The following is a 26,697-nucleotide window of genomic DNA, read 5'->3' as shown; positions in this document are numbered from 1 at the left end:
TCATTAATTTTTTTCTTAACAAAACTGGACTGATGTGGTTTATCGTCAAAGTGCCAGGTGCACGCCGCCGCCGCGCTGCATATTCACAGAAGTGATTTTAGAACAATATAGGAATACCGTTGCCCCTTATAAACAGTCAGATGTCTCCCAAGAATGGCAGCTGAGAGTATCGGTATCACCTCTCTCTTTCATAATTTTTGGCTCATCAGTTATGTTTTGTTCAGTGCTTCCACTACCCCCGAATTTTCTGGGATATTCCCAAATTTTCGGAAATTTCCCCGAAAATGTCGTAAAAACGGACTGACAAAACACTTAGGCCTACAAGCGTCAAAGCTTTAAATCTGGCACAGCTGGTATTTCAGTTTTCAGAAGAATGCATTTTTTTTCTGGATAATAACCTATCTATCAAGAGAGAGTCCCACAGCAAGTCACGACATGAAAAGTTTTCTAGAACCAATTCAATTTTTTTACTAGATATCCCCCCTCCTAATTTCTGTGAGTTTGTGCCAATCGACAGTCTGAGTAAACACATAAGCTGTGTCACTTCCTTACGAAAACTTGTCACCTTTAGTATCAACACTGGGTTTAATGAATTAATTAATTATGAATGGTTTCAATTGTTTAGCTGTGACTTCGCGTAAGTCGCGTAAGTTGCGTAAGGGGTGGTGTTTTCGTTTCTGAAATTAAAGTTAAATTTTGCAGTAATGTTGACATAGCAAGCTCGTCTATTTATATTTTACCGTAATTACCCTTAGAATTGATTTCTAAAAGGTTAAGATGAACTGTTTGAAACAAGTGTAAAATATAAATGTAATAGAAGAGTTCACCTTGAGCCATGGCAGTTTCAGTGATTCCTCTGTTAATCTTTTCCACCATTTTCCGCAATTCTCTTTTCTTAGGGAAAATTCCACTTGTCTGTCTGTTGCTCGATATTTGCTTTTCTAAAAATAAATCCAAAAGTAGTTCAAACAGTGACTGTCTTCATAAATTGCATACACCTACTTTGCACATTGAAATAAAATCTCTTTGGTTGCTCCCTGAACAATCTTAAATCTTTCCGTACCTGAAAACATGTTTCAAAATAATGAAGTTTTTAGTGCAGTTTCCCATTTTCGTCAGTTTTGCCACTTTAAACCGTGGAAATAAACAAGCACAACCTATTCTTCAAATCCGACAACACTTTTCACCCGTACAAAATTCAGACATTAACGAACTCAAAATCAATTACACCTGCAGAGGGAAGTGACATCTATTCAAACTGTTTGGTGGCCATTTGTTTAAAGCTTATTTTTGCTGATTTTGCCACCAGGTTTCTCTTTTTTTACTTTGACGCCCACTTCTGTCATAGCATTACTGCATATCGAAATCTTTTTATAACCAATTCAAACAATCAGATTTCATTTTCAATGTCCTTGGTACACTAGGTGCAAACTGACCATTCATTCAGGCAATAGGCATGCCTGTTTAACCGCTTTTAATTGGATTGGGTAATTCCTGAGAGAGCTGGAATTTTAATTAAACATTTGGATATTACGTGATTTACTCGAAGCGTAGAGCCTTTGGAATAAGTCCTCCTTGTCCTCCGTAAAAGTTCTTCTAATGATTTTACAAAAAAAAAGTATTCAATTTTACCGCTAACATTATGGTAACGTTAACAAAACACGGCTGTATCAAAATCAGTGTTTGATCAGGTGGTTAAGCAAATTATTGGACATGCCGAAAAGATGTTGATAGCTCGGTTCAATGCACTTAAACTGTCCACTAATGCTAAGGATGAGATAATTACTGTATTGTGTGAAAAAGTTGAGGTTCAAGAACAAACTACACTCATAACTAATAAATCTTCGATATAAAGGTGCGTGGCGGTACGCTGAACTTAATCGTCTACAAGTTGCCAAAAGAAAAAAAAATAGGGAGAGTCAAGAGCCCAATCTATTGTCAATGCACAAAAATACTGAAGGCTTAAAAGAAGGCCAACTATTAAGAATCTTCATCGACGGAAGCCTATGCTGATCTCCATGCCATAGAAGCCCGAAATGTTATTAGATTGGTTAATCCGAATATTGGTACGCCCTTACGTATATGTCATAACCAAAGACGACAGAAGAAGGAAGGGACAATGCTCTACCACTGAGAAACTAAAAGACGCTAAAAAAATTGTATAAATCTAAAATTCAAGATGAATAAGCTTATATTCATTCATTTCTATGTTGAGTTGAGGTTTCACTAATATTGCAGATTTGTTCTTTTTTCTTTGTTTATTCTAAAGTTTTATTATTTCTTTCAGTAATGGTTCAAATTTAGTTTTGGTTGTGTCGATTTTACTCCCTTTTCAATTTTTTATGTTTCATTTATTTATTTGTCAACCTTTTTTTAAATGCCCCCTACTAGTAGTGTGTTCTACCGTGATATAATATCCAGTACTGGAAAGAATCCCAGTACCCTCTGAGCGTTCTTTAATCTTATTTCCCTTTCTGCATTAGGCAACCTAAAGTCAATCTTTTTCTAACAATTAAGCTAAACTAAAAAAACACAAGTTATTTCAACTAAAAGTAAGGAGCAACATTAAAACTTAAAACGAACAGAAATTATTCCGTATGTGAGGGGAGCAGCTCCTTCCTGAATCCTTCGCTCTTTCTGCTAAAATCTTGAAGTTCTTTAAAAATACTTCTCATTCAAACTCAACAGCCCTTGTGTTTGAGCAGTGTTTTTTAAAGAAATGAGAGAAAAAGTCAAACTTTAGCGTAAACAGGGAGGAATTGAGGAGGGGGCCACCCCCTCATATTCAGAATAATTTCTGCTCATTTTAAGTTTTAATGTCAACACCGTATGCACCAGCAATGGCTCTGGAGGATCTTGTTCTTCTTTTTACTTAATTTCTTACCGTTTTTCAAATTATTCTAGAAAAAACCCTACCCCCCTCCATTTTGTAACATTTCCTTTGAAAAATCCCTCCCCATAGAAAATATCCCCCCCCCCCCCCCGCAGAAAATTCTGCCTACAAAAATCCTGTATATTTCTTAATAACAAATACAATATGTGAACAATTGACAAATTGCATAACTTATAGGTCTTTCCTCATTAAGTATGGGGGGTCATATCACCCTCAAAGGTTGAGACATTGGACCTTTCAATCTTACTGAATCAAATGGCTATCTCAAAATTTTGATCGGATTTCATTTTGATCGGGGGAAAAGGGAAGCGTCGGATGAATTGCCCCCAACCACGCATTACTCTCCCGGCCGAAGGCATTGAATCAGGAGATCGGTACCTGCACAACGCAGACCTTTGGTCAGCATGCGAAAAGTTTTTTTTTGAGGGGGGAAAAGGGCGTGGAAGGGGGGGCTAGTTACCCTCCAAATCTTTCTGGTCACTTAAAAAGGGCACTGGAATTTTTGGTTTCTTTTCGAATGAGCCATCTCACCGTCTTCCAGGACCATTGGCTCGGTACGATCACCCCTGGAAAAAAAAAAAAAAAAAAAAAAAAAAACACGCATCTGCAATTTTCTTCTTGCAAAACATACAAAATTCCACATTTTTGTAGGCATGAGCTTGAAACCTCTAAAGTAGAGTTCTCTAACATGCTGGATGTGATGGCGTAATTTTCATTAAGATCGCTTTATTTTTTGGGGGTGCTTCTCCAATTTTTCGAAAATCAGGCAAATTTGTCAGGCTCGCAGCTTTTGGTAGGCAACATTAAACTTAAGGAAATTTATATATTTGAAATCAGAATAAAAAACCAATTCAATTGTTATCAAAATTCCATTTTTAAATTTTCGGTAACTATTGGGTCGAGTTGCTCCACATTTATAGATCATTACCACAAACTCTTTGATAAATGTATCCCTTTCATTTTCCCCTAATTTTTCTAACATGCACCTGTACATTTTTTTTTTGGGGGGGGGGGTTTTGTTAGTCTATTTTTGGCTTTAGCCAAAACTTACGAAGAATTTTGCCAAATCCAAAAAAAGGGGATGTAAAGTGCAACCTGTGCCAAAAATAACAGAGAGTGTAAAAAACGTATTTATTTAGCAATATGTATACAAGAGAATCTGTTTTTGATAGTGCTTCGAAATATGCAAAATTCATCAAGATTTCGTACCCAAGAAAAGCTGTTACTATAAGAAAATTCGCATCATTTAAAAAAAAAATGGGGGAAACAAAGCCAGAAAGAGAGGCGGTCTTGAAATTACACCATGAAACAAAATGTATTGGAAAACACTCCAGCATAAATTTGAAGTCTACTAAAGTATCAAAATTCGTATTCTCCTAAGAAGAAAAGTCATGGTTGCAGGTTTTATTATTTTTTTTTCATGGGTGATCCTTTCAAACCAGTGGTGGTAGAATACTGAAAGAGGGCTGGTTTGAGCATAAATTATCCACTGTAATATTGAGAATAGGACTGTGAAACTCAATCTTTGGAGCCCAAATTTTTCACTCAGAATTCATCAACAGTCACGGATACAGTGGGATTCTTAGTTCAATAGAAAGATATTGAGTTGAATTTGCAATACGCAGTCAAACCCAGGTGACGTTAATCTACTATGTATAAGAGACAGCAGATCATCTCGAAGACTCAGGTATCTGAATTTTTTTTAACTTTAACAAGTAATTGGTATTTGACAAGGAAGTGGCAGCACAAAAGTTGGTTAGAGATCCTTTGTAAGTCCAGAATGAAATCAGCACTTAAAGCATAATCCTAGGAATAAAAGCAGAATTATTCTTTGTGACGGGACAAGTACGTTGACCGTTAATGTGTTTTGTATGAACTCTATACAGTTCAAACCCTATACAGTTCAAACTAATTTTAGTTTTGACCTCAATCTAAGTGCTCTCTCACGAAAATGTGAGTAAGTATTTACAATAAATACTTATCGAATATGCAATCTGTATTAATGTGCTATTTGTATTGTTAGACCCCCCACCACCACCACCACCACCACCAAATAAAATTCACCGCTGTTCGTATAAGTTCTCCCATTGCGATGTACCTACCAAGGAATTTCACATTTTGATGGATTATTAATTTTGTACAGTATCCCTGATGTTCTTGACTTGCTGAACAGTTACAAAAATTTCTCTAAGAAAGAGATTTAAACCGTAAAAGTTCTGATCGTTTAATCAACTATTGACTTACACTAGGATTTATGGACTCGAGGAAACTGAAGTGAAATGCGTATTTGTCTAAGCCACCAGCACCAAATCCAGTTGCTTCAAATTTTAATGAGTCTTCCAGAAGCACAACATTTTCATCCTAAAAGGTGAGATACTTATAAATTCAATAATAAATTAGTTAAAAACTTGGAATAGCTTTATATTCGTTGTAAATTATACAAAAAGTAAGAAGTGGTCAGAACAGCCAATAGACGAAATTATATTAACTAACAGTTTTGATGGTTAGCTAAAAGAATAATTTTCAACTTTCTGTGAGAGTGAGGGCCAAGAGCTAAAACGAAATTCTTGTTTTATAATATCCAGGATATTTCTACTAATCAGATTATCACGTTTCCTTTCATTATTACAAGCTTTTTAAAATCACTTCGAAGATTATTTTGATAAATTACGCTCTCAATCACACATGGAGATTTATTGCAAACTGAGAAGATAACTGGTTTAATATAGGAGTTAGAAGGTATGATTGCATAGATCTAATGACGAAAATACATTATTAGGGCTACATATTAGACCATAAGGTGGGGAGAGGGTGCATTTCCAACTGTCTTAATTAGTATATTTGGAAAGAGCATACAAAAAAAAAACAAGTAGTACGTTTCATGTTGTCTTTATATCAGTTATGGATCCTTGTATTATGTATATATTGACCCTAATTTTTTATGTAGGCTTTTGTAAGTTTTACTCATAGAAGACAGGTCACATCTGTCTTATTCATTGAAAAAAAATTATATTTTCATTAATTTTGGTTTAGCCTCTGCTTCTTTAAATCTAGGTTTAAAAAAAAATAGGGTAAAATACCCAGTAGTTGAACAGCTAGTCACCATTCCACTAGTTAAATCAATGTAAAACCTCTATTATACCAGTCCTGGTTTAATACTTCCAATGTCCAGAAGGAAGTGAGTGAATTTAAATCTAGAAGGTGAATTGTTTCTCTCCTGGATTTGTCTAAATTTTCTTAGTCAAGTTTGTAATTAAACTGAATATTTCAACCATATATAACACTAGCAATTTTAGATTCTTTTCCTAGCCTAGATTGTCGTCAGCCAAACCTAACTAGTTCTGTCCAAACCATCAGCCAACCTCAACTATCTACATCATATCCAAGATTAGAAGCTTACTGTCCATGTCTACAACAGATACATATCAAAATATTTGATCTGAGATAAGGCACTGTCTAAGAGCCCAGACAATGGGGGTAATACCCAAATAATTATTTGAGCAGAATTTTAAAACATATTGGGATTTTGTTTGAATTTAAGGTACATGCTTCCAAAATATTATAAACCAGGGTTTAGAAAACTTAGGAGGTTTAAAGCACTTTCTTGGGTCTTATGTATGATGTAGACCTATTTCTGAAAGTTTTTTTTTTTTCCAAGTTTATCAAAAGCCCTTTGAAATGGGAACAGTTGGGTACTAATTTAGTGGTTGGTCCCTCAGAAGGAAACACTATAAAATTATCAAAACTACTTTAAAAAAACTTACTTATATCATTCCTAAAAGCACATTAGTTTACTCTACCTCCATTACCCTAGTGTTCAAATATATAATTCAAATTCTATATACTCCACAAACTTTTCATAGCATAGGTCATCAACTATCACTTTTTTTCAAGTTAATTTAACAGCAAAGAAGCAACATTAAGGGCAACATGCAGAAGGAAAATTCATGCGGTATATATAATTCGAGCCAAATTTTAGATTAGGGGCTTCTATTGATCTTGGGAAGTAGATGAGTTAGGTGAATAATACTCCCAGGAATGGATTCAGAGCCTTAATGGTCCCCTGAGAAGAGGGTAGTGGTGGCCACCTTCCCATAGTTCCCCAGAATGTTCCAGGCTTTTAGTGGGTACTGGGGGATGGTGTTTTGGTCTTGGGATATACATTGTTTGGGACTGGTAGCAGAGTCTGGAGCCTACCAGGTGAAATTTGAGCCTGGGGCTAAGGATACTGGACGGTGATGGAGATGATCCTAAGCCTGGAGCCAGACACAGCGGAGGGTGATTGAGAGGACCCAAAACCCAGACCCACAAATGGTGGGGGGTGACGGATGAGTACTCCAAGGCCAAGGCCAGAAACATCTGTTACACAGGGAATAGTACACGTTCTTTAACAAAAGTCAGATGCTCCCTCCTGCATCTCAGCCAGTTGGGTCTCTTGGCTGGCCCTAATCCTCAGAGCCAGTTCCACCTTTATGACCTTGGATGGGGGCCTGATACAGCTAAGTTAAGCCACCCCCAATACTGTGCATTCCTTAATCCTATTTTGTCCATGGTTGAGGGGAAGTGTGTGGGGATAAAACTCGGTTTTCTGTGTCTGAGGCCACCATTTGAGGAGAGGCCTAGACCATGAGCTCGCCACTTAGGCGACTGCCCTCTCAGATGGTGAATTATCTCGTATGCACCCAATAGGCACTAGATGGCAAAGAAGTAAGGATGGCTGAGGGTGTGTGGGGCGGGGGGAGGGCTCCTCTGAGGACGCGCCCTAGTCCAAGCTTGACAAACACTTGGGCGCGAGATGGGATCCTGGAATGGCAGTCAAAAACTAAGAGAAAGAGAATTTTTTTATTTGATCAGATGGAAAATATCGAAAGCCTGAGTAAAAACAAAGATTGTACATCCCCATCAGTAGAAACCATGAGTGTGGATGAGGAGGAGCTGCTGCAAAGCAGCAATGAGTCCCTGGAAACTATCATGTAGAAAATATCTCGTAGACTGAAACCAGAAATTCTGGAGGGCTAGCAAAGTTTTAAAGGGGAGAAGAACGCACTGGACGAGAGCTGCTGATCTCTCGCAGAACTTGAAAATGAGCCCGATTTGGGGTCAAACTTGACATAAGCCCAATTGACAGAGGTGCATTGGGAACGAAGAGGAAACGAAGGGAAAGGAGGGAAGTCAGGCGGTTGTACACGGCCAGCCTGCAGGAGAATTTTCTACAGGATCCTGGGCGGAGGTTACCAGCCAGCGATTTCCCTCAACCAAAGGGGGAAAAAGGGGCAGAGGCAATCTGCCTCAAACCACAAGAGGTACTCCAGAAAAACGACGCCTCAAAGTAGAGAGGAGGAAGAGACTTCTAGGGCATTGAAAGAGAAAAGGGACTTTGCCAACGCTGTAGGGGTGATTATTGTCAAGGTCATCAAGTGCAATTGGCAGTCCCTTAAGGAGAAAGATGTTGTCTGTCTAATAGACGCTGTTGAGGTCAAAGTTAGAGGGTAATCTGGGCTTTGGTCCTGATTTTGCCGCAACGGGATTAACGGATGGCAAAGTGAGGGTTAGATACCAAGATGAGCAGACAGCATCATGGGTCAAGGAGGTGGTGAACAGTTTGGAGCAGGGATACCTAGCTCTGACCCTGAGAGATACCCCTTCAAGATAAATCCCTCCATTTAGGATCTGAAGGTTCCGGTCACCAGAGAAGCTGATAGGCCATTTGTTGGCCTGTAATCACTTCCTTTCTAAGGAGTAAATTGAGTTAATCAACATCCACGTCAAGGAGGGAAAAAATACATCTCCATGTGGCAATTGGCTCAGACTGGCTCAGAAAAATAGAGAAACCGAACTTCTGTCTCCCACTATCACCGCAGAGTCCACCCCAGGGGAGGACAAAGCAGAATTCTCCAGAAACATATGAATTGAAATGATACCAGCACACAAGCCACAGGGCTAGAATGCTGGCAGATCAATCTGCAACTCTGTCAGGCAGCCTCTTATAATCTAGGGAGGTTACTGGCAGAAGCTTAGACATTCATAGCAATGGTGCTAGAACCCCGGGCCATCATTTGAAAAATCATGGGGAGAATCAAAGGAGCCAAAGTCCATGTCCAAGATGAGGTAAGCACTGTGCCCAGATCATGTATTTATGATTCAAGAAATATTGATAGGTGGAAATTATCTAAGTATTGTTCTAGAGATGTTGTAACTTGTAATGGTAAAAAATCTTAATGGTGGAACTAGTGGAATATTGTAAAGATGAAAGAATTCCTGTAATTATATCATTTGACACAAACCATAGCCTACTTTGTGGGGAAGCACTAATGCAAATGGGAAGGGTGTAGAGCTGTTGGAGTTTCTAGCTGGGTAGAGCCCTGCCTGATGCATCCAGGGCTTGCTTCCCGCTTTCGTAACAAGAAGAAGAAAGAAAGTGTTGATTTAAATTGACCACTTCACAACATGAAAACATGGTAAAAGAATTGCATGCGAAGAATGTTCTATAATTCTCAGACTATTGCCTATGAGATTTAACGTTGATATATCTCAACAGCATAGAAAGCTTACGAGGGATATAAGAAAGACGAATTGGCTCACTTATAATACAGTGCTGGCTAAACAACTTGCAATTTTGCCCTCATATTATTGAAGAGACTGAGGAAGACCTGGATAGGTGGCGAAAGGACTTACAGAAAACATGAATATGGCTTTCAAACAAGCAACCCCCTTAACGCCAGTGGAGGACGGGTTTCAGGCGAATATTTGGTAGACTTTGGAACTTAATTAAAAACTTACACAAAGACTATTAAGAATAGCTATTGGAAGAAACGTTCCCAAGGATTGGAATGTATACTTAGAAGGCCAAAAACTCTTTAAAAACAAATAAGGAGGGCAAAAAGGATCTCACAGAGGAAATTCTATGGAAGTATAGAATCAGATAAAGCTAATACTAAGCTATTAAAGGCTCTAAAAAAAAGATAACTGTGCACACTTGGGGAGTGTATTAAGAGCTGATGACACTCTTACAATTGAACTGGAAGAAGCCCTAAACTGCATCCTGGAAGCATTTATACAAATAACCCAGATGAAATTAATGCTGTGCCAACCTATAAAAGTAACCTAAGCTTAGGACAGAGGCTGGCACCCCTAATAGTAAGACAGGATTGGGTCAAAAAAGCTGTGAAAGGTTTAAAACCTTAGAAAGCCCCTGCAGATGATAGGATATGTCCCATAATGCTCCCAATGCCCTAATCTCATTGTATTAGGATTACAAAGCAAAACCTTGCTTTGGACTATGTTCATTGGGTCTTACTAAAAGCAAGAGGCGTTTTCATACTAAAGCCAGGGAAGTAAGATTATTCAAACGCTTGGTCATACAGAACGATCACTTTAACATCCTTTCAGTTAAAAGTAATGCGATGGCTTATTCATTGGTGCCTGATAAGTAATGCAGTTACCAACGACATGATTTCTAAAGAACAAACAGGATTCAAAGTAGGAAGCTCCACTGAAGCTCCAAAACACCCATTGATGTGGCATGTGGAGCAAGCCAAGGGCGCCGAAAGTGGGGGGGGGCATACCCTCCTCCTGGAAATTTGGGACTATAAAGTAATTATAAGGAAACCAAAGGAAAGAAAGCAGAATAGGGAAAAACCATGAAAGAAATGTTTTTTGGCTGCCTGCCAATAGATTTTGACCCTCAGTAAGGAAAAATATAAGTTTTGGTTTGTGACTGAGTGACCCCTAACAAGTTTTCCACAAACATTTTTCTATATGATTAGGTTGGAGCAAAAAAAATCAAATTCTTTATAGTAATGAATGGTAAGTAGATAACAATCCTTGTCAATAACAAAAGTATAAGAGCCTAACTATTGATAGCATTCAATCAAATTCTGCTTTTTATGGTGATCCTAAATATGAATTAGTTTATTAGTAATTAGTGCACTTATTAGAACACAGGAAAGTTTGTATAATTATAGAAAAAACGAGGAATACAACTTAATAAGGGGCAATTTCGGTAAGAATATGCAATCAACTTTTGCTTGCGTTGCAACAGTACCCTTGAGCTGATATATGAAGCCACTAAAATCAGAAATCTTTCCTTTGAACGAAATGCTGGGAATTTATGTATTTTCCCCCTGAACGGATACGTTTTTGTGTTTTAATATAATTTTTTTTCCAGGAGTGATTGTATTTATCTAGTTGTCACTTTGAAAAAGATTTAGTTGTTTACAGTTATGAAGTATAAAGGTGTCAAATAAATTGGCTTTTGGTATTCAAAATTGAATTAAATAATTTTATTTCATTTTCTTAATCTTTGTTTTAATGTTTTACTTTGAACAAACTACTTTGATAATACGTTACTTTTTATAAACACTGAGTCTAAAGGTATTAAATATTTTGTTGTTTTGTAACTAAGTTTAAAATTGTCGACATTTTTAAAAAATATCCGTCGAACACTTTGGCATTGCTAAACAGAACTGAATGCTGGGAGTTTATATCTTAGTTTCTACAAGTAGGCTATTGTTTTGTGTATTCTTTGTAATCAATTACTTTTTTCATTTTTATATTGTCTTTGTCTCTAAGCTTCATGAAATAAAGAAAAAAAGATTTTTTTCAACTGAAAGTAAGGAGCAAGATTAAAACTTAAAAAGAACAGAAATTATTACATATGTGAGGGGGGTTGCCCCCTCTTCAATACGTCGCTCTTCACGCTACAGTTTTTCGGCACTTTAAAAAAAACTATTTATTGTTGTAATTAAACGATCTTTGTGTTTCAGTAGTCGTTTTTAAAAAATTTAAAGGGACAATATTTAAGCTTGAGTTTAAAGAGCGAGGTGCTGAGGAAAGGCAACCCCCCTCATATACGTAATAGTATCTTTTCGTTTTAAGTTTTAATGTTGCTCCTTACTTTCAGTTGAAAAAACTTGTATTTTTTTTACTTTCTGATCGTTTTTTTAATAACGACAGGATACCTGGCTCCACTTCCACGGGAGAATCCCCCTCCCCATAGAAATATCCTCTGGACCATTGAATCCTTGCGAAAACTTATCCCAGACGATTACCTTGACATCTTCACGCGTAAAATTGAATCGATAAAGAGAAAGCAAGACATATAAAGAAAGTATATGAATTCTGGCAAATTCACCCAGTGTAAAATTTCCCCTGAAAAGTTCATCCCCTGGAAACTACCCTCTGCATGGAAAATTCTCCCAGCAAAAAATTCGTCCTCCCCACCCGAAAAATGTATGCATACTCCCAATAACAAATGAAACAGTGGGCAAATTTTATAACTTAAAACCTTTCCCTAGGGGCTATATGGGGTCATTTTATCTCTAAAGACATAGTTATTGGGCCTTTCAACTATGGTGAACAAAAATGATATCTCAAAATTTCGATCGAACGATTTTGGAAAAAATGGCGTGGGAGGGGGCCTAATTGCCCTCCAATTTTTTGGTCACTTAAAACGGGCATTCGAACTTTTCATTTCCGTTAGAATGAGCCCTCTCCTATTTAATTCCACATTTTTGCAGATATGAGATTGAAACCTCTATAGTAGGGTTGTTTGATATGGTGAATCTGATGGTGTGATTTTCATTAAAATTCTAGGACTTCAAAGGGTCTTTCCCCTTTTTTCAAAAATTTTCTCAGGCTTGTAGCTTTTCATCAGCAAGACTAAACTTAATGAAACTTATATATTTGGAATCAGCATGACAAGCCAATTCTTTTCATACATCTATTGGTATCAAAATTCCGTTTTTTAGGGTATTGGTTACTATTGAGCCGGGTCGCTCCTTACTTACAATTTGTTACCATGAAATGTTTGATTACCCATCAAAATCCAAACAGAGATCTCGTACTAAAGAATTTCGGTTGGATGAAAAGGAGTATTATTGTTTGCATGGATGGACATTTTGTGAGACATTTGATCTTCTACATAACTGAAGCCATCACAACCTCTACAATAGGTTTTCCATATCGATCAAAACATTACATATATTTTTTTTTAAATACATTGAAGTACTTCATATAAATAGAAAAAGAAAAATATTACCATTTAAAATTGCTGAAAACTAAGCTCCTAGCAGTATTTGCCACCCCAAAGAAATTTCATGGCAGGGCTGATGATGACCTGCCTTGGCTTTTCCACCTCTGTGCTAGTAGATATTGGAATGTAACATATTAGCTGTATAGAGAAACATTTTAATTAATTCCTACTCTCCCCTACCTCTTTCAAAATTTATCTGAAGCCTCATGAAGAGTAAGCAGTTTGTCCATTAAAATGTACTTTTATAGGAATCTACCCTACCCCCACCTAAACGATGACTCACCGCCCTCATTATAACTAATACGCAATTACAGATCATCAAACGTAGCCTAATTTCGTTACAAATAAAGCGAATCAACTTGGTCGAATCCAGTACTGCCACCGTGTGGCATTACTCTTTTTGCAACTGGGAAGCCTAAAATATAGCTATTGATACTTTTAAATCAATTAGCTTCCCAGGATTTGAATCAATTGTAAATTCATCCTCTTTGGGGTAAAGTTGTGGTTTGGTGCCCTAAATCCCCTACACTGTCACCCAACCACCACTGCTACTTTCGCGTCTGCCCCCCCCCCCCCCCCTAGAAAATTTTCTGCCGGCGCCCTTGGAGCAAGCCTTTGAGAACAAGGAATATGCACTGGGCATTTTCATAGATATAGAAGGTAGATTCAATAATGTCACATTTGAAGCCATAGAAATACCTATGGAAGAACAGATCAATCCATTCATAAATGGAACTTACACATGCTTAGAAATCAATAAGTGGATTTATAGATGAAAAGAATTAAACGATCAAAACTTCTCATAAGGAATGCCCTTCAGGGGGGAGTAAGCTCCCATAGATGTGGTGGCTTTTACAGCAACATTCCAGATATATCCAGGCATATGCTGATGATCTAGCATCCCTTCAGAGAGCAAAATGATTTATAACCCTGTTGGAAGTAGGACAACACATGTTGAACAAAATCTAAATCTGGTTGCAAAGACATGAACTACAATTAGCTCCTGATAGGAGTGAGGTGGTAGTTTTCACAAAAAAAGGGGAAATTGCAAGCCATTTTTGCTCTAAGAATTTATGACCATCAGATCTACCTGAAAAGATAGGTGAAGTATCTTGGAGTTATTGTTAGGATTTGATTTATCTGAGGAAGCTACTACCTCCTCATACAGCTCTGAAATCTTTCTAGAAATATTCCTCACCTAGTTGCATGCTTGTTTGTATCTTTTGTAATGAACTGCATTATTTACATTCTACAAATGCAACCTCCAAAACTTTTTTTTTCAGTTCCTGGCCATTTTTAATTCCTTTGACATAAATGGGAGTGTTTCGGGTTTGTGTATCTGCTTTGTAGATGAATGTCTATTGATAACATCAAGCAATAAACTTTTAATTGCACACCATGAATTTTCTACACTCATTCCATCAATAAAGGATCAACTGCTTTCTGCTAGTTGTTTTTGGATTAGACTATTATCTGTATATACATGTTTTCTAAATAATAATTTTTTGGGTATAGTCTAAACCTATAGCTTATGACAATATGGTCACTTGCACTGAGTGGTACATACTCAAGACTGACTCAAGGTTGCTAATTAGAACAAGATCTAGCAATGAACCCATTTGACCATTCCTATATCTAGTTGGAAAATTTACAGTCTGATATGAAGAAAGTTTTTTAGACATTCAAGCAATGGCATAATAGAATCACTTGTGGAGTGACCACAAACATCTATCCATTGAACTAATGGGAGGTTAAAATCACCAACCACAATCCCACTCCTGCACATCTTGGTATTCACTGCTATTGAATTAGTTAAAGCAAGGAGGAAATCTTCAAAGATGGGGGAGCTAGGGCTTCTAAAAATGCAACCAATTCTCAAGGGCTCACAAGCCAGGTCAACAGTTATCCATACTTGTTCTACATATGGTTTACAATCAGAATTAATGTCAATGTGCCCTACCTTAACTGAGTTCCTTACACAAATGGATATACTTCTTCTGTCATGTTTACTTAGGTTGGAGTACAATTTATATCCAAGTAATTGTATCTGAGTATCATTCTGGTGAATACCTGTCTACTTTGACTTAATTTCACAAAAAGCATAAGCATCCACCCTGCTGGTAGATGCTGCACACTTAATTTCCTGTAATTTTGAGATTAAGCAGTCAACATTACTAAAAACAATTTGCAATGCACTATTTTTACCATGGGTGCCTTGAGCACTAGTGCTAAACAATTAATTACTGTTATTCATGTGTAGTCTTCAAATCCTTTCATAATCAAACAACAAACCAAATAAAGGAGTTGAAGAGAAGGTTTGAGGAAAAACTGGCTAAGGAAGTTGAGGATAACCCTAAATCTTTCTGGTGTTATGCCACTCAAAAATGTAGCAGCAGATGCACAATCCCAGATATCCTGCACAATAGTAAATCAGTCACTGATCCTGAACTGAAAGTTGAAATTTTCAACTAATATTTCTCTTTGTATTTTTTGTTCAACTCCAGTATTGTATATCCTACACCTCCTTTATATGATGTATCACATAATATGGAACCAATTCTGATTACAGATACTTTGGTTCTAAAGGAACTCACATCCCTCAAACTGAATAAATCTGCTGGCCCAGATGGCATTCACCCATGTATACTACATGAATGTTGTACAGTTTTGTATCAACCTCTTTCCCTGCTATTCAAATTACCATTAAAACTTTCTAGACTACCTCAGGACTAGAAAACTGCAGATATCATACCTATTTTTAAAAAAAGGTAGAAAAGACCTTGCTGAAAATTATCAACCCATCAGCAGTTGTTAAGGTTCTTGAAAGAATAATCAATTCTGCAGTTGTTAAACACCTTGAAGCAAACAATGTTTTACACAGTTCACAACATGGCTTTTGTTCTGCAAGATCTGTTGAGACCAATCTCCTTGAATCATGTGATAACTTCACCAAGTTGTTTGATATTAGGGTGCCTGCTGACATGATTCTACTTGATTCTACTTTCTAAAGCTTTTGACAAAGTGTGTCACAATCAACTTGCAATTGAATTACATGCAGTAAAGCTTGAAGAGAAATCCCTGCTCTGGATCCTTGATTTTCTTTATTTGCACAATCAATGTGTTCAGTTATTTGATGACTCTGGTAATCATATTCTTTCATCCTCAATGCATGTTCTGAGTGGAATTGCTTAGGGAAGTGTCTTGGGTCCTACACTATTTAATATCTTCATCAATGATGCTCCTTCCATTATCAGCAGTAAATCAACTCTTTATGCAGATCACCTGAAGCTTCTTGGACCAGCTTTGTCCTGTGAAGATCATGCCCTTCTACAAAATGATCTTCAACTGCTGGGTCAATGGGCTGAGGCTTGGCTTCTTGAATTCAATGTTGCCAAGTGCAGTATCATTCACTTTGGCAAACTGAATCCTTGCTGCTCTTATTTTTTCTTAGGCCACCCACTCTCCTCTATAAATAATGAGCAAGATCTAGGTGTCACTATTGACAATGAACTAAAATTCAGTAATCATGCTAAGAGATCTGCTGCTGGGGCTAGTTTGACCTTGGGACTGATTAAGTGTACTATTTCCTCTCATTACCCTAAAGTCATCAGTCTTCTTTATAAGGGACTTGCACATCCTAAACTTGAAGTTGGAATGTCTCTTGCCTCTCCATATTTTAAAAAACACATAAAGTTCTTGAAGATGTGCAGAGACATGCTACTAAAGTGATATCTGGCATACTAGAGCTTTCCTATCCTTTAAGACTATCAAAGCTGAATCTCTCTACACTTTTTTACAGGAGAAATAGAGGGGATGCTATTTTAGCCTTTAAGTTATTAAGGGCTAATATTCTCCTAGGATTATTCCCTACTGTGGATACCAATTCAAAAACTAAAGATCATCACCTGAAACTTGTCAAACAGTTTACAATTGCTAAAGTCTGTACTAAATTTTTCTCAACAGGTATTGTCAACAATTGGAAGAAACTATATAATGAAACAGTTACTGCTGAGTCCAGTGATGTTTTTAAACAAAGGTTAGATGATGAGTGTTCTTCCAAAAAGTGTAAAATCAATTCGGATTCTACTGAAGATGGAACAGCACCAGGTCATCAGTGAAACTTGAATACAACTAGTCAGCATTCTGGAGCTCTACAAGGAGAAATCCTTAGATTGCTCCTAGCTGCAATTTAAGGTCATTTACAGCATTGGGTTGAAAACTCACAGGGTCATCAGAATTAGAAGTGTATGATCTAGCACTGTAATAAGTTTATCTGACTGTCCATCATAAATACTGGTACTAACATCTAAAAAATTTCACTAGAGCAAGGGCTATATACAGGTAACTGAGAATCAGCTAGTTTATTTGCATTGCAGCTGATGCTGCATGCCCCAGAGTTTTTGACACAATCTTATTTTTTTGGATTACTAGATCTCCTTTACCATTTTCTTGTCTGGAATGGATTTCCTTGTAAAGCTATGCTCTTTTCATATGGTCTACTATGGAAACATCATCATGGAACTGTATTTGTCCAGCTCTTTTTTTGGTAAAATCATTTTATTTTTTTGTTCTGAAGTCAGCAACAGAGAACATGACAGGAGAGTGTATTTTGGGTACTTGTGCCAACCCCAGGAAGTTTGCCCAAGCTTATCAGTCAGTGCACATTAGAAATCTTAACATTTGAGAGACTGTATTCATGCTGCAGGAACTCACATATAAACTGTTCATCATTTGGCTTTAGAGCAACACCAAACACAACAACATTAAACTTTTGTCTTTGATGATCTCTGTGCTAAATGATAAGCCCCTTCAATTGGCTTTCTAATTGATAATTAAGACTGTCTTCAGACTCAAATTTGAAGCCTCACTTCAGACTCAACTAATTTACAAAGCAGATTGGGATTAGTTGGGGCACCAGAAGCTTGCTCTAAGGATGCAACATGTGTTTCAAAATTTATGAACTTTTATTGCCAATGTCTTGCTTTAACTTAGCTTTGTTCTGAATTTGGGCTTTGCTAATGCCAGATCTGGTGCTACCTTTGCAAACTGGACACTTGTATTCACAGCCCAAATGTCTGGTCATTTTTGGGAGAAGATTGTACTCAGGTTCACTTATATCTAGGCAGTCACTACACAACCACACTTTTTACAAACATGGCAGTTCATTGTGTCTGATTTCCTATTCAAATTACAGTCACAAGCAGTACAATTGTCTGTTCCCTTTTTGGGGTCTCTTTGGTGGCATTGTAAATAGTATATAATATTAACTACTGCAAAATGCTGGCATAAATGTAGAGATTGGTACTAGACTCACAAACTATGACCAACAAAACAGGATCATTATTTCAAAAAGTCTTATATGGCTTAAAATTCTACTTAAACAATAGGAATAGTATTAAAAAAAAAAAAAAAAAAAAAAAAAAAAACTAAAACCAATGAAAAAAAATTGAATAGACAACCTAAAATTAACATATAATATTCTAAGCCCTAGAAAAAAAAAGAGATATTAGTTTGACAGAGCCTTCCCACTTCCCAGGGTAGCCTATATTTTAGGCCCTTGATTCATTCCTGAAAGCTTTACTCATTTAACTCAACTGTTTTCCTGGATATCAAAAAGCCCCTAAACTAGAGCTCTACCAGTAGTAAGAGGCTTTACCAGAACTTAAAAATAATTTGAGCTTTATATTTTAACATTGGGGGGAACTGGGGTGAATAAAGTGATGCAATTTTGGAAATCATACAAGAGAGTATTAGAACTTTTAAAGAACAGTAGTTTCTACAACTTCAAAGTGTTTTTCTCTGTGGGGGCCAGCCATTAAAAAAAGGGTAAAATTCTACTTTAGCTACTTTTGGTTATTTTGGAAAGGGGTTTGGTTAGGAAAATGAAACTTTCAGGGATGGGTGTACAGGCTAAAGTATGTCCTGGGAAGGTATTTTGAAGCAGCTACCTCCACTCCTCTCTCTAGAGGGACCTGAAATTTGCCTGCATGACAGGTGTATACCTGTTGAAATTTTGACAGAACAACATTTTACCTTAATTTTCAGTTATCAGTTTCTTTTTCTCTGGCTTTACTTCTGAAAATGCAATTCCTGTTATTTGAGTAGAATTTCAAGCCATAGGCTATCAATGTTTTATCTCAAAAATTTTGGAAATGTATTTACATATCTTTAAAACCTTATATATTGGGATTGAGAAAAGTTGTGAAGCTGAAAACAATTTTGTCATACTTCATTTAAGCAGAAGATCTATTTTGCAAGGTTTCAATTTCATACCACACAAATTTTTAAAGGTCATCAAAGGTCAGGATCCTCTAGAGGGAGAAGGAGTGGAGGTAGGTATTTCAAGATACCTTCACAGGACATACTTTGGTCAATATCTACAAAATCATATTATTGACTTAAAAAAGAAATCAATATACCACTTGATGCCTTTTTTTTGTTCTTTACAAATATAGGCCTAATAATCATTTTTGTTGGAAATGAATTTTAGCCCCCACCCCATATATACCAGTTCAGGGTATATATTTGCACATTGGGGGGGGGGGGGTTGAAAGTTTAAAAGTACCTCTAAGTGGAATCACAAAAAAAATAACCCCCTACCCCCCAACGGTGAAAAAATATAACCTGAATTGATTGCAAATAAATTATTATTATATTTGTAAAGAGTATGTTAAAAAAGGGCATCAAGTGGTATATTCACATTAGTCATTACTCAATAATATGATTTGGTAAATATTGATCCATACTTTAGCCTGTAGACTCATTCCTGAAAGTTTCATTTTTCTAACCCAATCCCTTTCCAAGATAGCCAAAAGTAGCTAAAGTAGAAGGTCAATATCTATGAAATCATATTATTCAGTTAGTAATAAAGTGAATTCACAATTCAATACATTTTTTTAGGCTGATTACGAATATAATAATCTTTTCTCTTATAATTTAATTTCAGCCCCCCCCCCCTCTATATAGGCTATACCTAACCTAACCCAACCTACCCTAGCCCTGAATTGGCCCATATAGGGGGGGGGTGCTTAAACCCATTTCCGATAGAAATGCTGGTAAATATATACGAAATCATATTATTGAGTTAGGACTAAAGTGAATACACCATTCGATGCCATTTTTTTATGCTGATTACGAATATAATAAGCATTTCTATCGGAAATGAATTTCAGCCCCCCCCCCCCTATATATGCCAATTCAGGGTTAGGTTAGGTTGGGTTAGGTATAGCCTATATATCGGAAATGTATTTCAGCCCCCCCCCCCCTATATAGGCTATACCTAACCAAACCTAACCATGAGTTGCCATATAAAGGGGGGGGGGGGCTGAAATACATCTACGATAGATATGCTTATTATATTCGCAATCAGCATAAAAAAAGGCATCAAATGGTTTATTCACTATAGTCCTAACTCAATAATATGATTTCGTATATATTGACCAGAAATTCTTAGGCCTATTATATTCATAATCAGCATAAAAAAAGGCATCGAATGGTGTATTCACTTTTGTCCTAACTCAATAATATGATTTCGTAGATATTAAACAAGTAGAATTTAACCAAAAAAAGAACCAAGAGTGTGATAAAAAGCTTCAAAATGTCTTCCAAGGGCAGAGTTTAGCCTAGAATAGGCCTAATTCCTGTTAGTCTCATTTGCTTCTCAAGATGGCAAAAAGTACCTCACCTAGGATTTTATCAAAAAGAACCTGTACAATCACCTTTACATCCCTCAGTTCAACTTTGAGAAATATATCTTTCTGATTTTGAGCCCAATAAACTATAGGATTTAGTGCAACCATGTTGAGTTTTTATGTTTAAAGTCCTTGCTAAATAGTGGCATCTATAAATACTATTCTATTTTGCTTTAATAAGAGCATATCAGGAAGATGAGGACCAGCAAAAAATTGAAAGTTCAAAAATTGCGAAAACAGTTTCAACATAGATACAAATAATTCTCTTTTTTACTATAATTTAGAGCACTGATTCCCAAAGTAGTCCAGACGGACTCCCAGGGGTCCACGGGAGACTCGACAGGGGTCTACGTTCAACGTCGGCATGACAAAAATAAATTGGGGTTCACAATTCGCAAGTAGGGTTCCACAAACTTTATTTCGCTTAGACAGTTAAGAATCAAAATTTTGACTTGGCTTTCCTTATCGATATAGGTAAATGATATTTTAAGAAGCTCATTAACCGTTATATATAAAACTTGTATATTCCATAGTCGGTACAATGTGTCGAGACTTACAAAGGGACGAAATAGAATTGGTGGTGCGTGTGCTTAAAGTTTCGCATGAACTTGTTTAATTCTTCATCAATATAGATACGAGTGCCAAGAATAAACTTTACTCGTTTATTTTCAAGATTTCAAAACGAAAAATACTAATAGCGAAATCTGGAAAACCGCAAACCGCTTGAGAACAATTGATTTTAGCCGCTGTTAAAGAGGTTTAAAAAACTTTTCTGCACAAACCTCAATTTAACATTCTCGAAAAAATTCCTCTGAGCAACAACACTATAAAAAGCCATATTGATAAAATGAGTGCTGATATTAAAGGTTTCTTGTGTAATTACCTGCAAACAACTCCGGCAATGATCCGGCTCCGGCTTTTATCCGGCAATGAAGCATTATTATTGACACACGTTCGATTAGTCATGGACGAAAAAAACCACGAAGATCAATTATTCACTGAAACTTCGGAGACTGGCAGTAAAGATTTATCAATATTTAATATCTTGAGTAATTTTTTAAAAGAAAAATCGATTCCGTTCACAAACTTCATTTCGATGGTAACAGATGGAGCCCTTACAATAGTCGGGTGGTATCGTGGGTTTATAAGCCATTTTAAAAGATTTATACTAGAGGTAACTGCAATTCATTGTGTCATCCACAAAAAACACCAAATGGCAAAAATTTGAACGATAGATTTTACCAATCGCTTTAATTTGTGAATGATAAAATAAGACCCAATGCATTGAATACGCATTTCTTAGTATAACTGTGCGAAGAAAAGGATGAAGACTTCTAGTGGCTGCTTTTACATACTGAAGTACGCTGTTTGTCGAAAGATGTAGGTTTAATAATATTTTACTCACTTTTTGAGTCAGTTTTAGAGTTTCTGGAAGGTAAACACCCAGATTTAAAAGCAAGCCACATTAATTTGAAGGCAGACATCACGTATCTGACAGATTTGCTCAAAAAAATTAATGACATTAACTTACAAAAGGATAGCCTCAATTTAATAAAAATAATGTAATTTCCCCTTTTCTTGTAAAATTTGGATTTATGAAGCAAAATATTTGTTGGCACGAAATTTCGACAGAGGAAAAGTCGAAACATTCAACATATTTTTCCCCTGTAGGATGACTTCGAACTCATATTTGAAGATATTCTGTATGTGAGAATTCTATTATAGATCAAAATCCATTTGATGAAACAGAAGTGGAGAACGTGATATTATAAAAGGAGCAAGTCGAACATGGCACAAATGACGAGCTGAAGGTGAAATTAAAAAAAAGGTGTCAAACATTTGGAATGCAGGTAGAAATACCCCCAAAATATCCTGGACAGTGAGGAATTCCGAAAAAGCTTTTGAAGAGTATTTCTCTCGTCATATCTGTTCTAAAAAAAAAACAGTTTTAGTCTCGTTACAAACCAGTGGACAAAAAAGGGCCAAATTTACTTCAGACACATCAAGGATATCTCTCGCGTTTGAAATTATGAGTATTTTGCGATTGTCGTTGTAGAAGTCACATTAGTAATATTTAATTTTCATTATATGACGACAGTCATTATATTACAATATAATTTTCACCATATAATGAAGATAAGGAATATTGCACACAAGAAAAACCTTCAGCTTTTTTTAGTTGGAATAGTAAAAAACGAACCGCATTGAATCAGACAGCACAGTCACTCAAATATGACATCATACACCAGAGAAGCTACTTGACAAAATATACTCCAGTTATATTATCTTGACACAACATGCGTGTGTTGCATCATCATGTATATGATGATTCAGTTTTTTTTTCAGAATTTACATTTTATTTTAATGTTTCTGTTACTGTGGGCTAGAGTTCGGTCTTCAATATAAAGTATGAAAATAATTACTTTCACAATTTAATGTGATTGCCTTCCTTCTTTTCTTCCCAACATGTCTTTATGTCAACTTTTCTACTTCTTATTTTCACCTTCTTTTAGTGACAGTGGTCTTTTTTTTGTTTTCACTTTTTGTTGCCCTTGTCTTCTTCTTTTTTCTCCGTCCTTCAATTTTGCATTTCTCCAGATATTTCACCTTTGTTGTAGCTACCACTTCAGGCTTGATTTTATGTTTCATTAATTACAAAAGCGAATAAATGTTGCAACTTCCTTCAACATGAACTCTAAAAACAGCTCTCTATGATGTTCCAACACCTTGCTAGCTGCGGAGAAAAAGAGAACATTGATGGCGATTCTCATGCAAAAACGGGATTTTCCTTGTTGTTCAAGCCAAAGGACTGTAAGTTTCCTGTACAGGGTTTTCGGCCAAGGGAATTCAAATGGTGTACTTTTTGCTTTGATCCGACACCGTTCTTAGGTTTCAGGCTTTCTTTGTTGCCATGGACTCTGGTTCGTCCTTTACTAGGTTGCAGCTACCACTGCAACAACAATAAAACAATAGTGTAATAATTATTTTTTTAATAAATGAAACAGAAGAAAATATAATATTTTTATTTCATTTTACCACTGCACATGGGGGGGGGGGTTCAAATAAAATAAGCAAGGATTGATTGGTTTCTGGTGCTATAGGTACATTTCAAAATTTTTAAAGTTGAATGGAATCACTTTTTTGATTCGCCAACTTTAATTTTTTCACATGCACTCAAAGCACAATGAATTAATTAATTAGCCAACCAATTCCCAATTTCTTTTTTCGAAAACTGTTAATTTGGTTGGAACTCAGCCACAGCGCAAATTTCCTTAGTTAGTTTTAATCTTCAAATTTTTGTGTCGAGTTTTGGAATATGGAAGAAAATGTGGCTATAGTGAGTTCACCACAATCAGCGAAATATTTAAAAGTAGTCTATGAGAAAAAAAAGTTTGGGAATCGCAGATTTCGAGTAAGACTATGGCTATTATCTTTTTTTCTATTTGTTCAAGTATTTTGGTTGATTTACCTGTTACATTTAATGGCTTATATTTATTTGGCCCTTTTTCTTAATTGAATGTTAAAATCAGATCCATCCATTACAAACCCTAGAGGTTGAATATCGAACAACCTAACAATCTATTCCCTTGCTCTGCTCAACAAACTATAGAAAAAACAATCCATGATGGTATAGTTATCAAGCTGATTCCAAAATCCCAGGAGACACTATTCTCATCTGAGAAAATACAACAAATAAGGCTAGCTCTCTTTATGTCTCTATGATGCAATTTCAGCATCAACATAAATAGAGACGGCTCATAAGGAGTTCTATTCCCGGAAGTTAAACATGACAACACAGCTCTTCAGCTAAAAACTGTGGGAAGCATCCAGGTGACAACAGAAAATTGGAAACCTCACCAGAAGCAAACAAGTCCTGTCTAAGGCCGATTTAGAACTGAAATTAGGAATGCAAATTACCTTCCTTACCTTCCAGGTCCAGGTAGCGTTGATAGACTCCAAGTTGAGAACTGGCGAGGGACTGTCCGAGAGCACTTGGAAACGAAACATGAATAATAATAGATGGGTAGGACGTTTTGAGAATATGTGAAACTGTGATAAAGATGTAAGAAATTATGTAAAGTAGACTGAATAAATTTTCGACGATTTGGAAGTGAAGGAAGATTCATTCTGAAAGGTAAAGTTAGAGTACTAAAGGAGCCAAAGAGAGGTAAGGCCTCAGGTACTGAGTTTTTGAAAAATAATAGTTGCAGGAGACCAATTATTGAAAATTATGAATTATTTTTGAAAAAGGTGATAAGAATGAATGATGTAATTACAGAGGCAATAGCTTAGATTAAGTTGGGAGTAAATTACATAACATGATCATAATTATTAGACCAAAAGATGTTGTAGATTAATTTTGAGAGATATAGTGTGGTTTTAGGAGGGGACAGAATTATTCAAACAAATCTTCACTACTAGATTAATAATAACTGAAGAGTCTATATAAAAAACACCCTCCCCCGTTTAAAAAATTATGAACAGGCATTTGATCCTTGTATAGTACACATGATAATGTGTACTATACAAGGAATATAGTAATGTGTACTATATGAGAATAATATTGCGTGGGATGAGGTAGGAAGCGAGTTTAGTAGTTAGTTAAGTGTGGAAACTTGAGCAAAGCATTGGCGTATCCTATCCATGTCCAGATGAATTTTCATGATGGGATTTGTCCTAAGGAATATGGCATATGCTATGGGAGAGCATAGTATCAAACGAAAAAGCCAAAATTGTAGATTTAGATGGTGCAGATAATTTGAGTTTCCTAGATGATAATATTAGCGAAAATGAATTAATGTTAAAAGATGGCACCAAAATAGGTTTGAAAACTAGTGTAAAGAAGATTGCATCGCTTTGACTATGAATAAATGAGAGTAAAGAGGTGATGTTAGGAACCGAGCAAATCGATCAGTATTAATAGTAAAGATTTTGGATGCAGTGAATAATCAAAAAGAAGATTAGCTAATGTACGGGGTATTTTTTTCGCAGTTGAAATTACTTTTAAGAATATGAAGATAAGTCGGCGAATTAAGATCAGAATATCAGAAGCTACGGTACTAACAGCTGTCAAGTTAGGCTCTGAAACTTGGGTGGTCCAAAAGTCTGAGAGATTTGCTAAATATTTCCTGGAGGACTTCTAAGGATAGTTTTAGGCACTCTTTTCACTGACTGCATATCAAACAATAAGCAGCAATTCAGCCCCACTTTCTAGGGCTATAACGAAATAATGGTTAAGATGGTTAGCCCACATTTCACGGACGAGAAGCACAAAAATTATGTTTTTGGTCATCCATCTAGGGTCCAACGAAAAGCAGGACGTCCCATCCCCAAAAGGTATAGAAAGTGGCAATAAGAGAGGATTTAAAGAAAATTCGAAATTGATGGCAGGAGGCAAAGAGAGAAGCTTTGAATAAGTCGTTATGGAAGAAGATCGTACGCAGTTTCGTTGGCTTTAGGCGGATTGGTGTTGCAATATCTAATAATAAGTATTACTTTAGATTAACAGTCATGTGTAATAAAAACTTCTAAAACATTGATAAAAACTAAACTTTGATGGCGCACCTGGACCTGGCTCCATTAGCCAAGGACTTTATATGCTTATATTATGGACTTTATAGGGCACTAGTATATGCTTATGTAGCTTTACTCGAGCCTTCAGCCCTCAAAATACAGCATAACGATGTCTCCTCTCTTCGCTTTGATTGACCGCTTCAGCATTCGCAAATACAGCCGGAAGTCATTTCCCTCCCCTCGCTACGCTCGGTCCTTGAGCTCTCCCAAAGCATACGTGATCTATTTTTCATAAGCAAGTTCATTATCATGTTTCTTGTGCTCAGATTATATTCTTATCCAAATACCATTTCCTTTAAATCATTTAAGATACATGGAATATTTATGCAAATGTAATGTGTGGTACGTCGCATTTCCAGCGTATATCATACATACATATAAAAAGTGCTTTCGATAGTGTAAATAGGTAAATTCCCATGCGTTGTTTGATTAATTTAGAATTGCCGCGTCAGTCTGTGCGAATTTTAATACAAATGTATTTAACGGTAAAGTTTGTAATTCGGGTT

At 36.4% G+C, this 26,697-nt stretch overlaps 1 protein-coding gene across 1 annotated transcript in view; it reads right to left on the bottom strand.

Moving 5' to 3' along the window:
- The window catches only part of Hacd2 (3-hydroxyacyl-CoA dehydratase 2), a 70,932-nt gene extending 50,162 nt beyond the window's left edge, over nt 1-20,770 (bottom strand). Inside the window, exons 1-3 of the mRNA XM_089094050.1 lie at nt 20,645-20,770; nt 5,138-5,254; nt 828-941 (exon numbers count right to left, since the gene is read on the bottom strand). Coding sequence (XP_088950176.1) covers nt 828-941; nt 5,138-5,254; nt 20,645-20,725 — 312 coding nt within the window. The 5' untranslated portion in view covers nt 20,726-20,770. The remainder of the gene's footprint in view (nt 1-827; nt 942-5,137; nt 5,255-20,644) is intronic.
- Nucleotides 20,771-26,697: the final 5,927 nt, after the last annotated feature.

This window comes from Artemia sp. Qi Xiang Cuo, chromosome 9 (assembly GCF_049724085.1).
Source record: "Artemia sp. Qi Xiang Cuo chromosome 9, ASM4972408v1, whole genome shotgun sequence".
Taxonomy (NCBI): Eukaryota; Metazoa; Arthropoda; class Branchiopoda; order Anostraca; family Artemiidae; genus Artemia; species Artemia sp. Qi Xiang Cuo.
This window is presented reverse-complemented; position numbering and strand designations above follow the sequence as displayed.